The sequence below is a fragment of the Mytilus californianus genome, unplaced genomic scaffold (assembly GCF_021869535.1).
Source record: "Mytilus californianus isolate M0D057914Y unplaced genomic scaffold, xbMytCali1.0.p SCAF_11, whole genome shotgun sequence".
Classification (NCBI taxonomy): Eukaryota; Metazoa; Mollusca; class Bivalvia; order Mytilida; family Mytilidae; genus Mytilus; species Mytilus californianus.
The window spans coordinates 16,550,596-16,573,126 of record NW_026262593.1 but is presented as its reverse complement, the minus strand read 5'-3'; the positions used below and the strand labels follow the sequence as shown (position 1 = coordinate 16,573,126).

The window sequence follows — 22,531 nt, the reverse complement described above, 5'->3', positions numbered from 1 at the left end:
TACACGGTCTCCACATGGTTGCTATTAACCAATGATATTCCTAGAAATGTATAGGAGGAAAGATAATGATGTATATATATGTGAAATTACATCAAACTCATTTTAAAAACATTGTAACTTAAAAAAAAATAGTGAAAATGAAGGGAAATGTAGATCCTTCTTAAAAGGATATCTTCAGTTTAAGAACAATTGTTTGGCAAAATACAAAGGTGTTATCCTGAAATCTTCAATAGTTGACAAACAAACCCTGTACCCTATTTTGGAAATTTACCCAAATTGTAGCCAATTTCAACATGTAATTTTTGGAAAATTTGAAAGAAAAGTTAGAATGTTTTCCACAGGCACATCTTCTATATATTTTAAAACATATTCTACAAAATAAAATTATACCTTTAAAAGTAGAGGTAAACTTTGTCAAACAAACCATACTCTATAGATGGAAAAATGTACTTTAAGGGGGTAATTCAATAACCCCAGCAGAATGTCAGGTGGCATACATGTCATTTTCAAAGGAAAAACCTGGGGAACAGCATGTAAAAAATGATTTTTAATCGTCATAAAACAACATAAACAAGAATGTGTCCATAGTAAACAGATGCCCCACTTGCACTATCATTTTCTATGTTCAGTGGACCATGAAATTGGGGTCAAAACTCTCATTAAAATTAGAAAGATCATATCATAGGGAACATGTGTACTAAGTTTCAAGTTGATTGGACTTCAACTTCATCAAAAACTACCTTGACCAAAAACTTTAACCTGAAGCGGGACAGACGGACGGACAGACAGACGAACGGACGCACAGACCGAAAAACATAATGCCCCCCTTCTATCGTAGGTAGGGCATAAAAACGCTTAACATATACCTATTCAAGTCCACATTCAACACATTAATCCAGTAAAGCCCAGACAAGATCATCCCAAATGTTTCAGAAAACAAGATGACAACAGACATCAAGTGATGGCAATAGCTTAACCAGGTGCCATGGAATGATGATTAGTTTATATAACCTCTAACCACCGATAAATCCACTGAGAAAATACTCGTAAAAAGTAGTGTTTAATTTGTTTATTTGAAGTCATCAAACATAATATTTTCCATCATCCACCGACAGCATCAAGAGCATTGATACATTCTAAAGTTAACTTACTGATTTTAGTGGACTTGACAGTGAAATAATATTTTAACATTGCAAAACACTTTAAGGTACAATAGTAGTAAGAGTCTTCATATTTAAGATGTGAATTCCTCCAAATTAAAATAGTGAACATTTCAATATTAAAGAAAAAAAAAAAAAAATACTGGTAATACAAATTTTAATAATAAATGACCAAGAGTAGAATTCAAAATACTTTTTTGTTGTTGAATTTTTTTTTTTTTTTTAATAATAAGGAAAATATTGAAAATATAATATCTTAATATCTTTGGTACACATGTTGTAATTAAAATCATTATAATTAAAATAAATTGAATAGATCATTTCAATCCAAATGTAAAAGGTATTACCAATTTTTGTAGAATCTGTGACATTTTGTCATAGTTGTAGATTCAGTCTGTGGTTAAATTTATTTTAGGCATCTATAACATTGTCAAAACTTCATAAAAAAAAGATACACTATGTTTCATCATTGTAGGTTACATAGTATCCAAGATCTTAATTTTTAAAGCTAATCTTTATATCAGTAATAAAGTTTAAAACCTGAATGAAAGACATTGAACCGTATGGTATGTTTCATTTGACCTTTACCTCATGGCTCATGGTACAGCTACCCTGTGTCCATGTATGAAGTTGAAATAATCTGTTAACACAATTTTCTAAAGGGAATCTCCTCCCCTTTTTTATATTTGTAAATTCTCAGGTTTAAAACAGCAATACATGACACATCTTGTCTTACAAAAGAGCAAAACAAGATACAATGTTTGAAAAATAATTATACTTGTTCCACCTGAGCAATTATGGCTCAATAACTGACTCTTCTAAAAATGTATGATTTGTGTTGTAAGATTTTTCTTCCTATTTCATGACAATCATTATTTTCACTAATAGTTAAAAACAAAACACACCAAGTAAAATAAGGCAATAGATATGAGTAAAAGTTATTATATATAAAGAGTAAAACAATTTGGTACAGTAAATAAAACTGTTGACAGAGATATTAAATAGTCTTACTTGCTTTAAAGTCAATGCCCAATGTAAAAAAAGCAATAAAACGGACAACAAAATTTATATGCATGTAATATACATGATAATGAAAATCTTTCCTTTGCATAGAATACTGGGTCAATTGTTTGAATTAAACAGTGAATAATGTAAACCAACTTTTTATGCTTTTTTTGCAACTTGTAGAAAAACATGAAAAATACCAGAAAAATAAATCACAAATAATTCAATAGTGGATCTTTTCTTAAAAATTCCATTGAAATAGCATTGGTGAAAGTATGTTGGTTTACCCTTTTAAAGACTGTAATTTTACATCATTTAATGTCTGACATTGGAATGCAGGGTCAAGTTCCTGAACAGTATTGAGATGCCAGTGTAATGACATATCTGTCTTGTCCAATATCAATAATCATAAGTAATTATGCATAAAGCCAACTGATAAGAAAGCACCAATTTTGCAAATACTATATTTCGTGTTAAGCACTTTCTATGGAACTTCCTGACAATTTATTCTTGCGATTTTCTAATGTTCTTGATCAGTCAGGGGTACTACTTAAAAAAGTGATTTCAGAATCACTCCCTCGAGTGATTTTGGTTGTGAAATATTAAAAATTTTCACACATACTTTTTAAAATCACTGAAACAAGTAATTTTAAAAGTTAAAATGTAATCACTTTAATAAGTGTTTATAACATTTTCTTGATATTTTTCCCACAAGCTTGATTTTTTTATTGGTAAAAAGACAACAATTCCATTGAAAAAACAACTATGTATATGCAGAAATTGTCTTTTGCTTGATAAGCCTGACACTTTTACAGTTTTTTTAAAATATGCAAAAACTGGAATAACTTGTAGATCAGGTCATAACCTTGAAGTAGATCATTCTAACTCTAAAGAAAACCAATCAGGTTACCTAATATTGTTGATCTTTGTCTGATAGTAAGAGTAGTTAATGAATTTTTGATTACAGAAAAATTCCCAAGGGTACTTTTAAAAGCTTTAGCGCACTAACTTACTGCCCAAGCGCACTGGTGAAATTAATATACAAAGAAAAAGGGATAATTGATTTATGTAGGAAAATTATAGAAAAGATTGTGAAAATATGGAAAATCAATGAAATTAGCATTTGAAGATCAAAGAAAACACTAAAATCACTTAAATAGGTGATAACTGAATTTATCAAATCACTGAAATAAGTGATGATGAAATCACTTGTTTAAGTAGCACCCCTGACTGTTGATGTTTAGGTATAATATCAATAATTTAACAAGATATGTTCAACAAAAAACCTGATTTGAAAACTGAACAGTGTTGATACTTTATGTGAAAACAAAAAACAGAACAACAAATCCTATGTTTTGTCTCTTGAAAGAAGTAACATAACAATGAATAATCAAAATATTCTCAGTACCAGATCATCTTTCAACACGTAATTTATCATGTTTCAACAACTTCTCATTAATTGTTATATTTTGATTTGTCAATATAACAGAAACCACATCCAGCTGTAGTAAACACTCTAGTGATTAGATTCTGTCAGGAACCGTTCTGTTCAGTGATAAAACAGACTCAGTTTAGAGTCCTTCAGTCAGCTGGTTTGTATAGAGTACAGATTGGCACACAAGTTTTCTCTAACTATCTTCCTTATGTCATACACCTCCAGAATCTTCACTTATTAAATGACCTGAAAAAAATAATTAAATTGTATTAATCTATCATTTGGTCTAAACTATTTTCATGATTTTATAGTGCCCCCAAGTTTCTATTCATTAGGTGGTAAACTAGGCAGGCAGCACTTTGTTGACTTTAATTGTTTGAATTGACTTAATTGTAGATCTTGTTTTTGTCCCCTCACGTAAAGCATTCCAGATGACATAGAAATACCAGGCTTCCATGTGTTCATCTGTCTGGTCTTGTAAGTGCTCACACTTGTACAATTCTTGCCAGATTTATAAACTTATAGACGACTATCAAATTTGTGCACTTTCCCCGTAAATTTCCTATGTCATTAATTCACAGTAAGAACTGATTGTTCAATGACGTCAATTTCGCTGATTGACCTTGGGTCAACCGGTGTTACTCATTAATTAAAAACTTCTCGAGATTGGTGTATATCAAAGGTTTATATCACGAATATCTTGGACAAGTTTGAAAATGTGTGCCTGTCAACTATTTTTAAAAGTGTTATGCCATTTGTAAATATGAATAACTTCCACAAGCAGTCAATAAACTTTTTTGTAGATATTGTCTTGTTGATTATTCTGGCTGTTTACTAATACTCTCTATCAACTGAATTTTGCTAAAAATGCAAAACTGGTTAAAAGTCATCAGGAAAGGGCAATAACTCTTATACAAATTAGACTGACAATCAGGTTATATTTCTTTATTTGTAAAGCTGGTCTTCTACTTCTGTTTTCAAGTTAATAGCATAAAACTAAGAAATGTGCGACAAATGGATATTTCAGGGGCAATAATCCCAAAAAGGGTTTTCCAATCTCCTGATAATTTCAAGGTATAAGGATCCTTAACCTCCTGATCAATTTTACTCACTTTTGTTGTAACTGCTTTAATTTTTTTTAATATAAAGCAAAAATTGTGGTCGTACCGATCTTCTTTTTATAGTAACAGCTGCCATGTTTGCTGGTCTAGGAACATAATTGACTTAATTTTGAAAGTGATACCTATATCAACACATGCAATCTGATTGGTTCTGAACTGATAGAGACTGTCTGGAACTATTTTATAAATGTTATCTGATTGGTTCTTGATTGGCAGAAACCATCCTCTACTTCCCTTGTAAATTTTTAGGTAATCTGATTGGTTCTTAAATAATAGAGTTTGTCCTGTACTTACTTTGTAAAGGTAATCTGATTGGTTCTTAGATAATAGAGTTTGTCCTGTACTTACTTTGTAAAGGTAACCTGATTGGTTCTTAAATAATAGAGTTTGTCCTGTACTTACTTTGTAAAGGTAATCTGATTGGTTCCTAAATAATAGAGTTTGTCCTGTACTTACTTTGTAAAGGTAATCTGATTGGGTCTTAAATAATAGAGTTTGTCCTGTACTTACTTTGTAAAGGTAATCTGATTGGTTCTTAAATAATAGAGTTTGTCCTGTACTTACTTTGTAAAGGTAATCTAATTGGTTCTTAAATAATAGAGTTTGTCCTGTACTTACTTTGTAAAGGTAATCTGATTGGTTCTTAAATAATAGAGTTTGTCCTGTACTTACTTTGTAAAGGTAATCTGATTGGTTCTTCATCTGGTACTGTTGTTTCATGAAGTTGGTCTCTAAATCTGTATTGTATATAAAGTGATTTGGCAACACCTGGACAAGGATCATAAAAACCTGGGATATCAGCCTGCAAATACACAAAAAACAATAAACAGTCAGCCTGAAAATAGACAAGGATCATAAAATCCAGGGATATCAGCCTGAAAATAGACATGGATCATAAAATCCAGGGATATCAGCCTGAAAATAGACATGGATCATAAAATCCAGGGATATCAGCCTGAAAATAGACATGGATCATAAAATCCAGGGATATCAGCCTGAAAATAGACATGGATCATAAAATCCAGGGATATCAGCCAGCAAATAGACATGGATCATAAAATCCAGCCAGCAAATCAACAAGGATCATGATAGAAAAATCAATGGGGAGCTTTCTCTCATTATATGTGACCCTATCCAAGGATGGATGGTTGCAATATGATTTAAAGTATTTTATGTTGTGTTTTGTATACTGTTGATTGTCTTTTTTGGTAGTTTTTCGTTATTTCAAATGGCATTGTCAGTTCGATTTTGACTTATGAGTATGATTATTCCTTTGGTATCTTTTGTATATCTGTTATTAAGCATCTCCAAATCAAGATAACCAAGATGACTGATGCATGGGTCAAAAACTATATACCCCTGCCAATGCATGATGGTGATACAAATGGAAGACTATGGAAAAATACCTTTTATCCACAAGGAACAGAAGTTTAAGAGCATGTACATGTATGTATAATATCTTAATAGAAACAAGCTGCTAAGATCATTTAGCAAGTCTTTTAGCAGAGATCCCTAGAAAAAATTCCACTGGAATTTAATATTCTATTCCTGAACCAGCTAAAAAGTTAGAAATACCTTAGATTTACTTTCTGGTAGCTGTAGTCTGGAATCCTTGACTAGACATTGTAAAGGAATGGTCACATTTATACATTCATCTTCAGATAATTCCCTGTAAATATATTTTATTAGTTCATATGTATATCATAATTATATTAATAAAAAATCACTGGACTCAAATGCAAATCAGTTCAAGTAGATTATTAGAACTGGTCCTATTAAAATTAAAGAACCTTTGTGAGCATGCTCACATACCCCACGTCTCCACATTCTCACTGGGCAAACAAAATCTCACCAGATTCCTAAGTTCAAAGACTCATAACTCCTATAAAAGTCAACTAAAAAAATTTCCTTGAGGATATGCACATGTACATATTATGTCCTTATTATCTACAAAGTTTCATAAAATTCTGTTGTGTGGTTTCAGAGAAGTTGTGATAACAGCAGTATATTTAGGCCAAAATTCTAAGTTCACAGTGGCTTAACTCCTAGAAAAAAAAAAAAATCATAATTTCCTGTCGATATGCACATCTACATAGTATTTCCTAACTAACTTTAAAGTTTCATGAAATTCTGTTGTGGGGTTTCAAAGGAGCTGAGATGACAAACTGTTGCAATAGTATATTTAGGCCAAAAGTCTAAGTTCAAAGGGGCATAACTCCTAGAAAAAAAGTTGAATCAAATTTCCTGTTGATAAGCATATCTACATAGTATGTCCTTATCTATGACGTGTCATGAGATTCTGTTGTGTGGTTTCAGAGGAGTTGTTAAGACAAAAACAGGACTAACAGAGGGACAGACAGACTGAGGGTCAAACATTATACCCATCTTTTGGAGCAATAAAAGTCATGTTCTAAGACAACTGATCTTTACTGTTGATAAAATAACTCCTTAAATTTAATTCATACCTTAATGCCAGTAACAAATTCTGGAGAAACTGGTCAGTTTTGGTTATTATTGCACTATCTTTATCTGTTACTATAGTAACTTATCATTCTGACAGAAGTCTACCATAAACAGCTTTGATTATATTTAGAACATGTTTATCTGTTACTATGGTAACTTACCCTTCTGACGGAAGTCTACCATAAACAGCTTTGATTATATTTAGAACATGTTTATCTGTTACTATGGTAACTTACCCTTCTGACGGAAGTCTACCATAAACAGCTTTGATTATATTTAGTACATGTTTATCGGTTACTATGGTAACTTAACCTTCTGACGGAAATCTACCATAAACAGCTTTGATTATATTTAGAACATATTTATCGGTTACTATGGTAACTTACCCTTCTAACAGAAATCTACCATAAGCAGCTTTGATTATATTTAGACCATGTTTATTGGTTACTATGGTAACTTAACCTTCTGACAGAAATCTACCATAAACAGCTTTGGTTATAATAAGACCATGTTTATCTGTTACTATGGTTACCTACCCTTCTGACAGAAGTCTACCATAAACAGCTTTGGTTATAATTAGACCGCTTTTACTTTCCTCAGTTTCTATAATTCTCTCCACTGTTCCCATCATCAGTTCTATCTGTCAATAAAGACCACACCATCAACAAAATTGTTATAAACACTGTTTAAACTAGAAAATTAACAAGCATGGCAATACATAGTCCACTACCGGGTCATGGTGTAAACAAAAAGAAAATATCAAGTCAATATCTTCAAGCATGACTAAAAACAGTGTGGAAAACTGAATATATGAGTGAATTTTTTCAAGTCCAAGGACCATAACTCTGCACAAAATTATCAGACCGAAACAAAAATTTGAACTTGATCCGTAACTTGTCATGATAAAACTATATACCAATTGTCAATCAATATCTTCAAGCATGATGAAAAAAAGTGAGGAAAACCTATAATACTCTAACATTAGATATGATTAATAGTTCTCTAAAATTAGATATGATGTAATACAATGTATATCTATTTTCAAATTACAATCAAATATAATTAATAGTTCCAAATATTTTTTCTTTCATTTGTCACAAACTAATAAAGATTTGTAACTTATCTATAAAATGTCAACAACTTTTATCTACACAATGTAATGTAATGCAATATATACCTTAATAAAAATAAATTATTATCTAATTAAAGGGTTTCACTTAATAAAAAAGTATATATATACATGTAGCATTCAGAAAATTAGTTTATACAAAAAAACATATAAACCTGCCACAAAATTCCTCAAACAATTTACCAAAGAATGTCTTTTAAAAAATGAGTTATCTCCCTTTGTACAGATATATGGTCGATCCTATTATAAGTTGGGGGCCCTTTTCAGCTCCAAATTCTAAGGATTTAGTCTTGACCCTCGTATAAGTCGGACAAAATTTGGGCATTTTTTTTTCAGCTGACAGTAACTGAACCGTGAACGCCGGTAAAACCAATGCAAATCCAGGAATAATATTCATTTCTGCATTAATGTTTGTTGGTTTGAATTTAGTTGATGCTCATCATGATAATTTATATTGCTGTTAATAATAAAGATGTATTCATTTCTCTTGTTTTGTTCACTGTTCAAATGTTAGATTAGCCATGTGTTGTTTACGTAATGCATCAATAATTTTGTAGGGTATGACTAACAACCTATTGTTTGAGAAAAGCGAATATAAACCAATATGAACCTGAAAAATTTAAAGTCAATCAACACTTGATGAAAATATTTTTCACAGCATACATAACTCGGTGTTAAATGAGCATGTACACTTCATAATTCTTATTATATTGTGATGATTAAAGGATTAAAAAAATTAAGTGAAGCTAATCAATATATTAAAATAACTAACTCCAACTCATTAGTGTCATCTGTTTACCTATCACTGATAGTTTTCACACCTTTAGTAAATACAACTCTTTGTCTCTTAATTGGGGTTATCAATGGATTATATTGGCTTGTCAATCAATTTTGTAATTTGTTTACTGAGACACTTTAATGAATAATATTTTGATTTTGGGAATGAATCTTAAAATTATTTTTTGATTATTATATGATTTATAAGCATTGAATTGATATCATGATATCACAATAATGACACAATAACTCCGCTGAAAACATCCTTTCACATATTTGGTACATTATTATCTCCTTTTCATTTTTGGTTCTTGGCTCTTCTTTTGGGTTTATAGGAAAACCATGTGACCATGAAAATCATTAACTGGCCACCCGCTGATTGATACTTCGACACAATGTTTACCAAAGAACAAATAAAACACAAAGACAGTATTGTAGTCATTTATTTTCAACAAAAACTTTTTATTTATTGATTTATGTAGGTTTGGCAATCAAAAACGTAGTTTTGACCAGGAAATTCACTCCTGACCACTTTTCTCAAGCTTGGATTTTTATAGCTATAAATACGTTACCATCATAAATTCTGAGTGTAACCCCAATTGCGTCATAGGTCAGATGGAAAATCCCGACTAAAAATAAACGTACTCTCACTGGTCCGGACATATACCCCTGTTTGCCCATATTCTCCCATTCAATTTCCATCTGCGACATCGGTCACACGTGCAAATATATACAGATTCAACAGAGAAGTGTTTAGTTGTTTGTAAAGTTTTTGAATAGCTTAATTGCTTTTCATATTGTGTATATTATTGGAAATTTATTCCCTTGTTTAGTTTGAATTTCTAAACAAATTATTTGTGTTTTTTTGACTAAAGTAAATTTTATTATGGACTTTAATTTGAATAGTCCGTATGTAAATATTCCTGGTTCGGACTATCTCTTAGATGGGTCACTACCTTTAAGTCCCCCCCAAACTACCAGTACAATGACCGGAGTTTCGACAACGGTGTCTGGTAATGCTACCTATCCGACCCTTTCACAAGGTTCAGCCATGCATTTTGGGGGGGTACCTACGTCAACTTCGGTGACTCATACTTTATCTAGGCCTGTTAATTCATCGGGTACTATTAGTTCTGTCCCAGGTACAGCTATGGGCTTGAACTTGCCAGGTTCTAGACCCCCATCATCCTATTGTGGGTATATGCTTCCCAACTCGGGCACACAACCTTTACCCTCATGGTCTCAGCCACCTTGGCCACAGTCTTACCCTTATGGTGGGTTTATGCCAAACCAACCTGGTTTTTGGCCTTATAGGGACAATTTCTATGGTCCCCCTTCTGGGGTAGCTACTGCACCACCTTTAGCTCCTGCTCCACCCGTAGCAGTATCTTTGACTCCTGCAGTAGCTCCTTCTACCACCGTACCTGACTCTCGAGCTCAATCTTCTAGCTCTTCTCATGGTACTCAGGGTTCTGATCATGCATCATCTTTGGATGGTTTTCAGAAGTTGCTTTTGGACTTTAGTGAGTCTTTCAAGGCTGAATTTAGTACTCTATCCAGTCGTATGTCTCTACTGGAGAATAGAGTTTCTTCTCATCAACCTTCTCCAGCTAAGTCTGTAGAATGTGATGAGAGGGAGGATGACGAGCTTTCTGTTTCCCCTGGGAGTCATGAAAGGGCTTTCCTCACTGATGAGGATGTTGAAAGTTCTTCTTCTCCCAAGGTATCGAAGACGGCCCCTGAGCCTTCTTCTAAGTCAGCTCAACAACCTCCCACCAAGGAGACTGAGGATCCTCCATCCTTGAAGGATCTTAGGGATAAGGTGTATACCTTGATGAGGGATGAAGCACATATCCCTTTTGCCTCTCCTTCCAAGCCGAAGAAACCTTCTTCAACTTTTGAAGCTTCCTGTGGTATTTCTCAGGATACTGTGACTTCTCACAATTCTTTTCCTGAATCTGGCCATATGGCATTTGCTTTACAATTTATTAATGAAGGTATCGCTAATTCTGCTAGTGAAAAGGTTGCTAATAACAATATCTCTGGATTTGGAATGTCATCCTTTTCTGATCAGGTTAAGTACAAGGATTTTGATATCTTTGATTCTTCACTGGGTAGACTTGTTCCCAGTTGTGACAAATCTATGTCATCTTTATTGGGAAAAAAGCCAGTAGATGGTCTTCGTCTCACTCAACCTGTTTGGTCAAAGACTGAGAATCTCCTTCGTAGTGCTTCTCAAGTTCTTGGCACAGCCGAACATTTTCTAGCTGCAACCGGACATTTGCTTAACAGCGAAGATTCGGTTGTTCCAGCAGAAGTACGATCCTTCTTACTTCAACTGGATAAAGCTCTAGGTTCATCTCAGTTGCTTTTAATGGGTTCTATTGCTAATTGCACCCTATCTAAAAGAGCAGAGTTTCTTGAAAACTTTTCTGTTGCTGAGCCTTTGAAAGATTCTTTACTGAAATCTCCACTTACTGACAAGATGTTTGGTTTACCCTTACAGCGGGTTCAAGAGGAACTCAGCAAAAACCCTCCTCCAGTCAAAGTTAGTGTACAAGTTACTAATGGCAAGAGGTCGGTTAATGCTACATCTAGTTCTACTAGTACTTCTGCTTCAGGTGGTCCTCCTTCTTCTGCTAAGAAAAGGAAGAATAACTACGGCAAACCGCAGAACAAACCCAATAACTCCGGAAAAAGCTCAGGTAAGCCTTCTGGTGGTTTTAAGGGTCCCAAGAAACCTGGGTCTAGTACCTAGGTTCTTGCCCCCTCGTACGTTATTGACAGCTTCCCCAGGGGAAAATTTACAACAAGTTCCTCAAAAATCAATACCAGTAGGGGGGAGGTTAAGTTTTTTCCTAAATCAGTGGAAGAAAATTACCTCAGACTGTTATGTGCTGTCAATAATTCGAGGGGGATTAACACTTCAGTTCAAGAACCCACCTCCTCTGTCTGCAGTTCCGATAAGTTTGTCTCATACTCAAGACCCAGTCAAGTATCAACTTCTATCAGTAGAAGTGGACACAATGTTACAAAAATCTGCAATAGAGGAGGTGTCGCTCTTAACTCTGTCTCCGGGATTTTATTCCCGTCTTTTTCTGGTTCCAAAGAAGACTGGAGGAATGAGGCCGGTCATAGACCTATCTATTCTGAACAACTTTCTTATTGTTCCCCATTTCAAAATGGAAACCAACAGATCAATCAGGGCTTCAATCCTTCCAGGAATGTGGACTACTTCTCTGGATCTTTCAGATGCTTATTTCCACATTCCCATTTCCCATACTTACAGGAAATACCTTCGCTTCGTTTGGAACAACAAAGTTTTCCAGTTCAAGGCTCTCCCTTTTGGCCTGTCTACAGCCCCTTTGGCTTTTACCAAAATCATGCAGGCAGCTATAGCTCACCTACATTCCCTGTCTATTCAGATTCATTCCTACCTGGACGATTCCCTTCTCAAGGAATTTTGCCCAATCAAATTGAGGGTTCAGACAGATTTGGTCATCAATTGTTTTCTGTCCCTAGGCTTCCTAATCTCTTGGAAAAAGTCAGAGATAATTCCTTCTCAAGACTTTGTTTTCCTGGGAGAACATTTCCTAACCAGTGTAGGCCTAGTCCTCCCACCAGAGGAAAAATTTACAAAACTATGTCAGAAAATACATTTATTCCTGACGGTTCAATCAGTCACAGCACGTCAATTCTTGCAACTTCTGGGTCTATTGAACTCACTGGCAGATGTAATTCCATTGGGACGACTTCACATTCGTCCGCTTCAGTTTTATCTGCACAAGTTATGGATTCCAGCTTCACAAGAATGGGAAGCATTGATTCCAATCACTCAGCCTTTATTTCCACACCTTCAATGGTGGTTAGTACGGGAAAATGTAATGAGGGGCCTATGTCTGTCCCCTCAAGTTCCCAGTCTAACATTATTCACAGATGCCTCCACCCTCGGTTGGGGAGCATATCTGGAGGGGCTTACAATCTCGGGAGTCTGGAATCCAGATCTTTTGGAAGAGCATATCAATGTATTGGAAATGAAAGCAGTTCTGTTTGCACTGAATCATTTCCAAATGTCTCTAAAGAACCAGTCTGTCATTCTGGCCACGGACAACACAACAGTTGTAGCTTATCTCAAGAATCAGGGAGGAACTCATTCACCTTCTCTTTATCAGATAGCCAGAGACATTCTCCTTCTGTGTTTTCAACTCCAGGTTCATCTAGTGGTGAGACATATTGCGGGGCACCTCAATATTCTAGCCGACACTCTATCCAGATCCCTTGCTCCAGTAAACACGGAGTGGGAACTACTTCAAGTAGTTTTCAAAGCTGTGACTCTTCATTGGGGGTCACCTCAGATAGATCTGTTTGCGACCAGTCTCAATCACAAACTTCTAACATTTGTGTCTCCGGTTCCAGATCCAAAATCTTTTGCGGTAGACGCAATGAGCCTATCTTGGAAAGGAATGTTCGGGTACGCCTTCCCTCCTTTCAGGTTTCTCTCCCCAGTACTTCAGAAAATAGCAGGGGAAAATTGCAAGATCATAGTTATTGCTCCAGCATGGCCGAAACAGTCTTGGTTTCCAGACCTTCTGCGCCTATCATGTGCTTGTCCTCTAGTTCTACCTCTGAGACCAGACCTTCTGTCTCAAATCAAGGGCAAGGTTCTTTATCAAAATCCAGAAAAACTTCATCTACACGCCTGGCTTCTCTCAGGGTTAGCCTCAGAAAGAGAGGTTTTTCTGAAGGAGCAACCAAGCATCTCACAAAGTCTGTCAGAGACTCCACTAGCATTGTCTATGATGCAAAATGGTCAATCTTCTCAGATTGGTGTAGTGAGCGGGAAATTGATCCTTTCCAAGTCACTGTACAACAATTAGCAGACTTTCTAGTTTTTCTTTTTGAATCCAAAGGATTACAATGGATTATGTCCCTCTACTATTAAGGGATATAGATCAGCTATTTCAAGAACTATTCATATTTCTGGTGGCCCAGATTTTGGAAACAATGAGCATATTTCTCTTTTGGTTCGTAGTTTTAGTCTTGAAAGACCAAGACAAAAAACTTTAGTTCCTAAGTGGGACCTTGGACTAGTTTTATCCTTTTTAAAACTTCCTCCTTTTGAACCAGCAGAAACAATAGATTTAAGGTTTCTTTCCTATAAATGCTGTTTTCTTTTAGCTTTGGCTTCTGGACGGAGAAGGAGTGAAATCCATGCCTTCTCTATTTCTGATGCTTGCCTTCGATTTAACAGGGATAAATCTTCTGTTACTCTTTTAACGGATCCTGCTTTTTTGGCAAAGAATCAGATTCCAGATAAGGGTGCAGAATCAGTCGTGATTCCTGCACTCCCTAGCGATTCTATTTCTGTACTTTTATGTCCAGTAAGAATCCTTTCTATTTATCTGGATAGAACGAGTAGTTTACGTTCTGTTTCTAACTCAAGACTCTTTATTCCTATTAAAAAAGGAATCTCAGATCTTTCTGTTAAAACTATTTCTACTTGGATATGCAAATGCATATCTTTAGCTTATGGTTCTTCTAAGTCAGAACTTTTAAATAGTTTTAATGTTAAAGCTCATGATGTTAGGGGTATCTCTACATCCTGGGCTCTGTTTAACAGTGCATCTTTAGAAGAGGTACTGTCTGCAGGTTTCTGGAGAAATGAGAACTCTTTTATATCTCATTACCTCCAATCTATGGCTACTTTTGCCGAGAGTTTATACTCTCTTGGACCTATAGTTTCAGCACAAAGATTGAACTTTCCTCCTGTTTCTTCTGTTACAGGGGATTCAGCTTTACGTTAGATTCTGTTACTCAGAATTTATGATGGTAACATATTTATAGCTATAAAATATTCAAATTTTAAAGTAAATTTGGATTTTATTAGATAAATACTTACCATCATAAATTATAGGTCCCACCCACCTCCCCTTCATCCCCTTTCCCTACGTTTCTGTCTTGAGGAAATTGAATGGGAGAATATGGGCAAACAGGGGTATATGTCCGGACCAGTGAGAGTACGTTTATTTTTAGTCGGGATTTTCCATCTGACCTATGACGCAATTGGGGTTACACTCAGAATTTATGATGGTAAGTATTTATCTAATAAAATCCAAATTTACTTTAAAATTTGAATATTTTCCTCTGGTCTCTAGATCTCGTCTATTAGTCGGTCCCCCTCTCTGGATTATGAATTTTACTCCCAATTTTCCGACTAATAAGCGAGTAGGAACGGTAGTACTCTAACATTAGTTATGGAGTTTTTTTATGGACCATAACGCTGGACTAAATCATCAGACCGGAAAAAAATTCGAACTTGATCTATAACTTGTCATGATAAAATTATATACCAAATATCAAATCAATATCTTCAAGAACTAAGAAAAAAAGTGTGGAAAACTGAGTTGCCGGACTGACAGATGGACAGATGGACAGAGTGGAAACCTAAAGTCCCCTTCGACTTCATTGGTAGGGGACTAATAAATGTGCAACAAGATGAACATCACAACCATTAAAACTCACATTTCAATTTCAGCTAAGGGCTTTTCCAGAAAAAAATTTGTAAGGGTTCCGCGGAACCCAGTGTCTCGCCTACTTTTGCTGTTAGTCGCAGGCTCAACAAAAATGGGGAAAAAATTATTAAAAAAATTCCTCTAGATACTGTCTTTTGATTGTAAGAAGTTCTGTTCAAGTTTGGTAAAAATCAAAGAAGGCTTATGAGTCTAAAAAATGTTTTAAAAACTTAAACTGCAGACTGTACATAATGTTAACTGGAATAAAACTAAGTCCATTTATAAGTAATATACGGAAAAACAGGAAATAAATTTTTACAAAATTTCCTTCTACATACTAGCTTTTGATCATAAACAAGATTCTGTCCAAGTTTGGTACAAATCCAGGATAGTTTAAGAAAGTTATTAAAATTTTGAAAGCTTTAACCACAGAGTGAATGTAATGTTAACTGGCAGAAAAACTAAGTCCATTTATAAGTAAAATACGGATAAACAGGATTTTTTTTTTAACAAAATTTACTTTTGAATACTATCTTATGATCACAAACAAGCTTCTGTCCAAGTGTGGTACAAATCCAGGATAGTTTAAGAAAGTTATTAAAATTTGAAAAACTTTAACCACAGAGTGAATGTTATGTTACTTTAACTGGCAGAAAAACTAAGTCCATATATGAGTAAAATACGGATAAACAGGATTTTTTTTTACAAAATTTTCTTCTGGATACTATGTTATGATTATAAACAAGCTTCTGTCCAAGTTTGGTACAAATCTAGGATAGTTTAAGAAAGTTATTAAAATTTGAAAAACTTTAACCACAGAGTGAATGTAATGTTAACTGGCAGAAAAACTAAGTCCATTTATGAGTAAAATACTGATAAACAGGATTTTTTTTTTTACAAAATTTACTTCTGGATACTATCTTACGATCATAAACAAGCTTCTGTCCAAGTTTGGTTGGAATGCAGGATAGTTTAAGAAAGTTATTAAAATTTAAAAAACTTTAACCACAGAGTGAATATTTGTGGACGCCGCCGACGCTGACGGAATGTAAGATCGCTATGTCTCGCTTTTGCGACAAAAGTCGCAGGTTTGACAAAAATATATTAGGGAGGGGTTGGGGGTTGGATGGCACTTGAATTATTTTTGTATGGGAGGGGGCAGGTCACGAAGTTCAAATTGTGTGTTTAAGTATGCAAAGTAAAATGCAATTTTATGGGTGATGGCCATACAAAACTAGAGGCTCTAAAGAGCCTGTGTTGCTTATGTTGGTCTATGTGCATATTCAACAAAGGACTCTCTCCAACATTGAAGACGAGAATAGAATTCATGACAAAAATCTCTGTTTTGTTGATCTTGTATTTCTGATCATTTAATCTGTTTAGTTTCTCTCTATCATCTTTAGGTTTTGCTCAAAACACAAAAGAGGGTAAAAAAAATCCCCATTTAAGGGCAATCACTCTTAAAAAAGTGACAGTCTACTAACTATATCGACAAAGTTTGACTTATTTGTAGATCTTGCCTTGCTGATCAGTTTTGTGATTTAAAGTGTCTATTTATCTACTAGTATTATAATTTTATCATATAAGGCAAAATGCAAAAAAAATTGGTAAAAATCGTCATTAAAGGGCAATAACTCCTATAAGGAGATGTTGGATGATTTCCTCATTTTGTCTTAATTGTAGATCATGTCTTGCTGATCATTTTTGCTTATTTAAGTTTCTATCTATCTATTATAATTTTAAGCTACAAGGCAAAAACGCAAAAAATTAGTAAAAATGGTCATCAAAGGGCAATAACTATAATAAGGAGTTGACTGACGATTTCGACCAAGCACACTTATTTGTAGAACTTGTCTTGATGATCATTTTTGCATTTTAAAGTTCTCTTTATCTATAATGATTTTCAAGATAATAGGCAAAAATTAAAAAAAATGATAAAATTTTTCATTTAAGGACAATAACTCATATAAGAAGTTGTCTGACAGTATTGACAGTTATGGACAATTGGTAGAGCTCATCATTCTGGACATTTTTGCCCTGTCAGATTTTCTCTCTTTATTACGGTTTTTAAAATAATAGAAAAAATTTGCATTTTATCCCTATGTTCTATTTGTAGCCATGTCTGCCATCTTGGTTGGCAGGCAGGGTCATCGGACACACTTTTTAAACTAGATACCCCAATAATGATTGTGGCCAAGTTTGGTTAAATCTGGCCCAGTTGTTTCAGAGGAGAAGATTTTTGTAAAAGTTAACGGAAGGCGTGCTAAGTGATGAGAAAAGCTCACTAGAACCTGTGGGCCAGGTGAGCTAAAATGTGCTTTTTTTATGGAACAGGCCAAAAAAATTCATGAATAAAATAATGAATTTATTGGATCAAAGGACATTTTACTATGCATTTAAGACAGCTTCAAATAAGAATATGTATGTGTCCATAGGACAACTTGCCCCATTCTCACTATCGAATTACTAAGCCTTTAATATGAAGGACCCAGGTCTTCATATTTGATACTGCTAAGTCAAACTAGTTATACACGAAGATGACCTGAATATTTGCAATAAGCCTGTTTGAATAGCATCTAAGCTATCTTTAACATTTACGGCTTGTGCCATACTCTAAATACAAGCTTTCGAACTTGCTATTTCTAAGCCTAATTATTCATGCATGAAATGAACCTTAATGATCTATACATACTGCAGATTCAGCCTCTTCTTTTTGTTGGGCATAAGTCTCCGCATGGTCTTTCTTCCTCTTCTCCAATTCTCTAAAATGTATGATACTCATTTTATAAGAAAGAATAAATTGTTTTTAAAAAAGCATGTTAAAAGACACAATTTTAATTTCAGAACTATTTCTTTGTTGTTTTATTTCTATTTGCCATCAGCTTTTACACTACAAATATTTGTCATGGTGAATTACACAGGTAAACAGTGAATTGATGTTTACCTCCTTACACAGGCTTTAAATAGTTTCAATTCATTAATTCAATGTTTACATAATTTACTAGTATAGATCACCAATGCATCAACTCAAAAGCTAACAAGAGTGCACACGCTGAAATGTCTCGCCTTCTTTACTAACCATTGATATTATGTTGATAGTCCAAAATATAAAGCTTTACTACAACTATCAACCTTACAATTATTCAATACACTAAATGTAGTTGACCTGTTGCTTATAATTTCTAAGAAACAGACTTAACCAAGAAAACTAAACATTTACCAATGAACCATGAAAATGAGGTCAAGGTCAGATGAACTTTACACCTTACAATCAACCTATGCATTAAATATAGTTGACCTATTGCTTATGGTATCTAAGAAACAAACTTAACCGTGAAAACTTAACATTGACCAATGAACCAACATATGAGGTCAAGGTCAGATGATACCTCCCAGACAGACATATACAGCTTACAATCCTTCTATACAAAAAATATAGTTGACCTATTGCTTATAGTTTAAGAAAAACAGACCAAAACACAAAAACTCAACACTGAGCAATGAACCGTGAAAATGAGGTCAAGGTCAAATAAAGCCTGCAAGACTGACATGTGCATCATAAAATATTTTCATACACCAAATATAGTTGACCTACCGGTATTGCATATAGTATTAGAAAATATCATATAAAGTTATAAAGGGACATAACTGAAGAATGGTAAAAGTGTTGCTACCCAAAATTATTATTGATCTGAGTTTTGTAGTAATAAGTAATGTGTATAAGTTTCATAACATTTGGTTGAGGCAAACTTAAGTTTGAGAACGGAAACAAAAATTTCAGCAATTTTTCCTTTTGTAAAGGAGCATAACTCTAGAACAGTTAAAGTGACACCACCAAAAATCAAACTTGATCTGTATTTTGTGGTAATAAGCATTGTGTAAAAGTTTCATAACATTTGGTAAAGGCAAACTAAAGTTAGAGAACGGAAACGAAAAATTCAGCAATTTTTCCATTTGTAAAGGGGCATAACTCTAGAACCGTTAAAATGACACCACCAAAATTCAAACTTGATCTGTATTTTGTGGTAATCAGCATTGTCACAATTTGTGTATAAGTTTCATAACATTTGGTTGAGGCAAACTAAAGTTAGAGAACGGAAATGAGATCAGCAATTATTCCATGCGTGAATGGGGCATAACTCTACAACAGTTTAAGTGACACCACCAAAATTCAAACTTGATCTGTGTTTTGTGGTAATAACCATTGTGTATAAGTTTCATAACATTTGGTTGAGGCAAACTAAAGTTAGAGAATGGAAACTAACTTTGGGACGTATGGACGGACTGACGTACGGACGGACGGACTGATGTACGGACGGACAAGGGTAAAACTTAATGCCCCCTCCACTATGACGGGGGCATAAAAAAGACCAAAACTCAAAAACTTAACTTTGACCACTGAACCATGAAAATGAGGTCAAGGTCAGATGACACCAGCCAGTTGGACATGTACACTTTACAATCATTTCATACACCAAATATAGTAGACCTATTGCGTACAGTATAAGAAAAACAGACCAAAACACAAAAACTTAACTATAACCACTGAGCCATGAAGATGAGGTCAAGGTCAAATGACACCTGCCAGTTGGAAATGTTCACCTTACAATCCTTCCATATACCAAATATACTAGACCTATTGCTTATAGTATCTGCGATATGGACTTGACCATGAAAACTTAACCTTGTTCACTGATCCATGAAATGAGGTCGAGGTCAAGTGAAAACTGTCTGACGGGCATGAGGACCTTGCAAGGTACGCACACACCAAATATAGTTATCCTATTACTCATAATAAGAGAGAAATTAACATTACAAAAAATCTTAACTTTTTTTTCAAGTAGTCACTGAACCATGAAAATGAGGTCAGGGACAATGGACATGTGACAGACGGAAACTTCGTAACATAAGACATCTATATGCAAATTATGAAGCATCCAGGTCTTCCACCTTCTAAAATATAAAGTTTTTTATATGTTAGTTAACGCAGCCGCAGCCGGATCACTATCACTAATGTCTAGTTTGCTGCGACAGAAGTCGCAGGCTCGACAATAAATTATGCTCTATTATATCACATAAACACAAAAAAATTTGTGGTCATCAGCACAATGTATATTAGAGATTCTTTATTTCTATTTAGTTAGAGAAATTTTTTACCAGTCAAATTCTGTTAAATGCATTGAAGCTTTTGGTTTGTCTGAATGTTAATTCAACTGTTCATGTTGAACTCTGATTTATTGCTGTGAATGCTTGTGCATTCTCCCTATCGTTTAATTTTGCATTGTTTTTATTTTCCTTGCTTGTGTTTCTTTTATATAAATTTTTATGATTTCAGATATTTCTTCCTTCGCTGCTGATTTCATTTACAATTGCTACCTGTTATTTAAATTGGAAAAATGTTTTATTGCATATAAATTATATATAATATATCCTGTTACAGTGTTCCAGCTTGAATCTCAGGGCAGAAGGGTGCTAGTTGTCTGAAAGGGCACTTTAGTGTTATAACCCAGATTTTAAGGGCAATGTTGGACAGTGTATAAATTACCTTGAATATTGCTAGGCTCAGCTGGAGAACATTAGTTGTATTTAAACCATATTCAGAAATTAATGTGTTCTTGATGTTGGTTCCAATAAGATTTTTTTTATTAAATTATCATACCATGAAAGATGGAGTTATACATGCAAAATTGAATGTTTAATGTAATTAAATTATCTACATTTAAATTACTTGTTCAAACATACAGTATATATGTTATTGGGAGTTATTTATTATTTGAATTGTTACATAAAATTTTTTTTAAGTGCACACCAAAGTGCTCCTCAGTAAGGAGTTTTATAGATATAACAGGTGAGACAGGAGATGATCATATTATATTGATGCAATAATATATTGCAGAGGTATAAACAGTTACTTCTCCATCATTGTTAAAAATAAATTTGTTGAGTGCTCCTATGTCAGGAGGATTATAAAATACAAGAAGTAAAACAGGAAGTGAATCTTGTTATGTTCAAAGTACAAATTTCTTTGATTCTTCTTTTAATTTCATACTCATGGTTATGAAACAAAACATTTTTTACCAATTAAGTCAAAACTATGTATGCCTTTAAAATTGTTTAAGATTTTATTTTTTATGTTATGCCTACTGAAATAATTTTTTTTATGGTGTACATGCTGTACATAAACATTACAAATGGATAACATGTGGACATTTCATTCTGTATTAAATATCTAGTATTTGTTCAATTATCTTAAATCCACTAATTAGCAGTAAACAATCATTAACAAAGGTGATAAAACTGCCAAAGCATTAGGTATTTAACTTAATCCCATTGTCAGTTAATTAGTGTTACACAATCAGGTAACAATTTTACCAGAAATGCCGGTAGGCATCAAATTTGGGAATTTTATTTTTTTGAAAAGGCAGAGGGGGGCATTCTTTTACTTTGGAGGGCCGAAGGGCGGGGATAAGGGCACCAAGAGCGGCCCGCCCTTCTATTTAGGGCAGGCGGGAACACTGTGTTAAATAAAAAAACAGGGATAAATAAACAACAGGTAACCAGACTACCTACTGGTTCTTTTTCTCCTCTTAGTAAAGTACTTATAACAAGATAACCTACTTTTTCATCAGTTGTACAAATATGTGATCACATTTTTACCTACAAAACATATTACTACTGCTTTCCAAACTTCTTGACAGGTAACCAGTTTACTTACTCTTCTTCCTGCTCTTTGAGGTAGGGTGTCACAACAAGTTTACGTACAGCAAAATATACAACCACAGGGAAAAATGTTCCATAGAATACAACATTGGGCATTATGTGTTCTGACAATTTCACCGGAAAAACAAAAGTCTGTTGTCCTCTTACTAGTCTGTAACAAAAGAAGTCTTTATTTTAAATAACTCATACAACAAAAAATATTTTTATTC

At 34.1% G+C, this 22,531-nt stretch overlaps 1 protein-coding gene across 1 annotated transcript in view; it reads right to left on the bottom strand.

The window, feature by feature from the left end:
• Positions 1-3,404: 3,404 nt before the first annotated feature.
• Positions 3,405-22,531, bottom strand: part of LOC127719670 (dnaJ homolog subfamily C member 11-like) — a 40,166-nt gene continuing 21,039 nt past the window's right edge. The window contains exons 12-17 of the mRNA XM_052225902.1: positions 22,318-22,473; positions 18,295-18,364; positions 7,721-7,824; positions 6,297-6,390; positions 5,394-5,523; positions 3,405-3,846 (exon numbers count right to left, since the gene is read on the bottom strand). Coding sequence (XP_052081862.1) covers positions 3,812-3,846; positions 5,394-5,523; positions 6,297-6,390; positions 7,721-7,824; positions 18,295-18,364; positions 22,318-22,473 — 589 coding nt within the window. The 3' untranslated portion in view covers positions 3,405-3,811. The remainder of the gene's footprint in view (positions 3,847-5,393; positions 5,524-6,296; positions 6,391-7,720; positions 7,825-18,294; positions 18,365-22,317; positions 22,474-22,531) is intronic.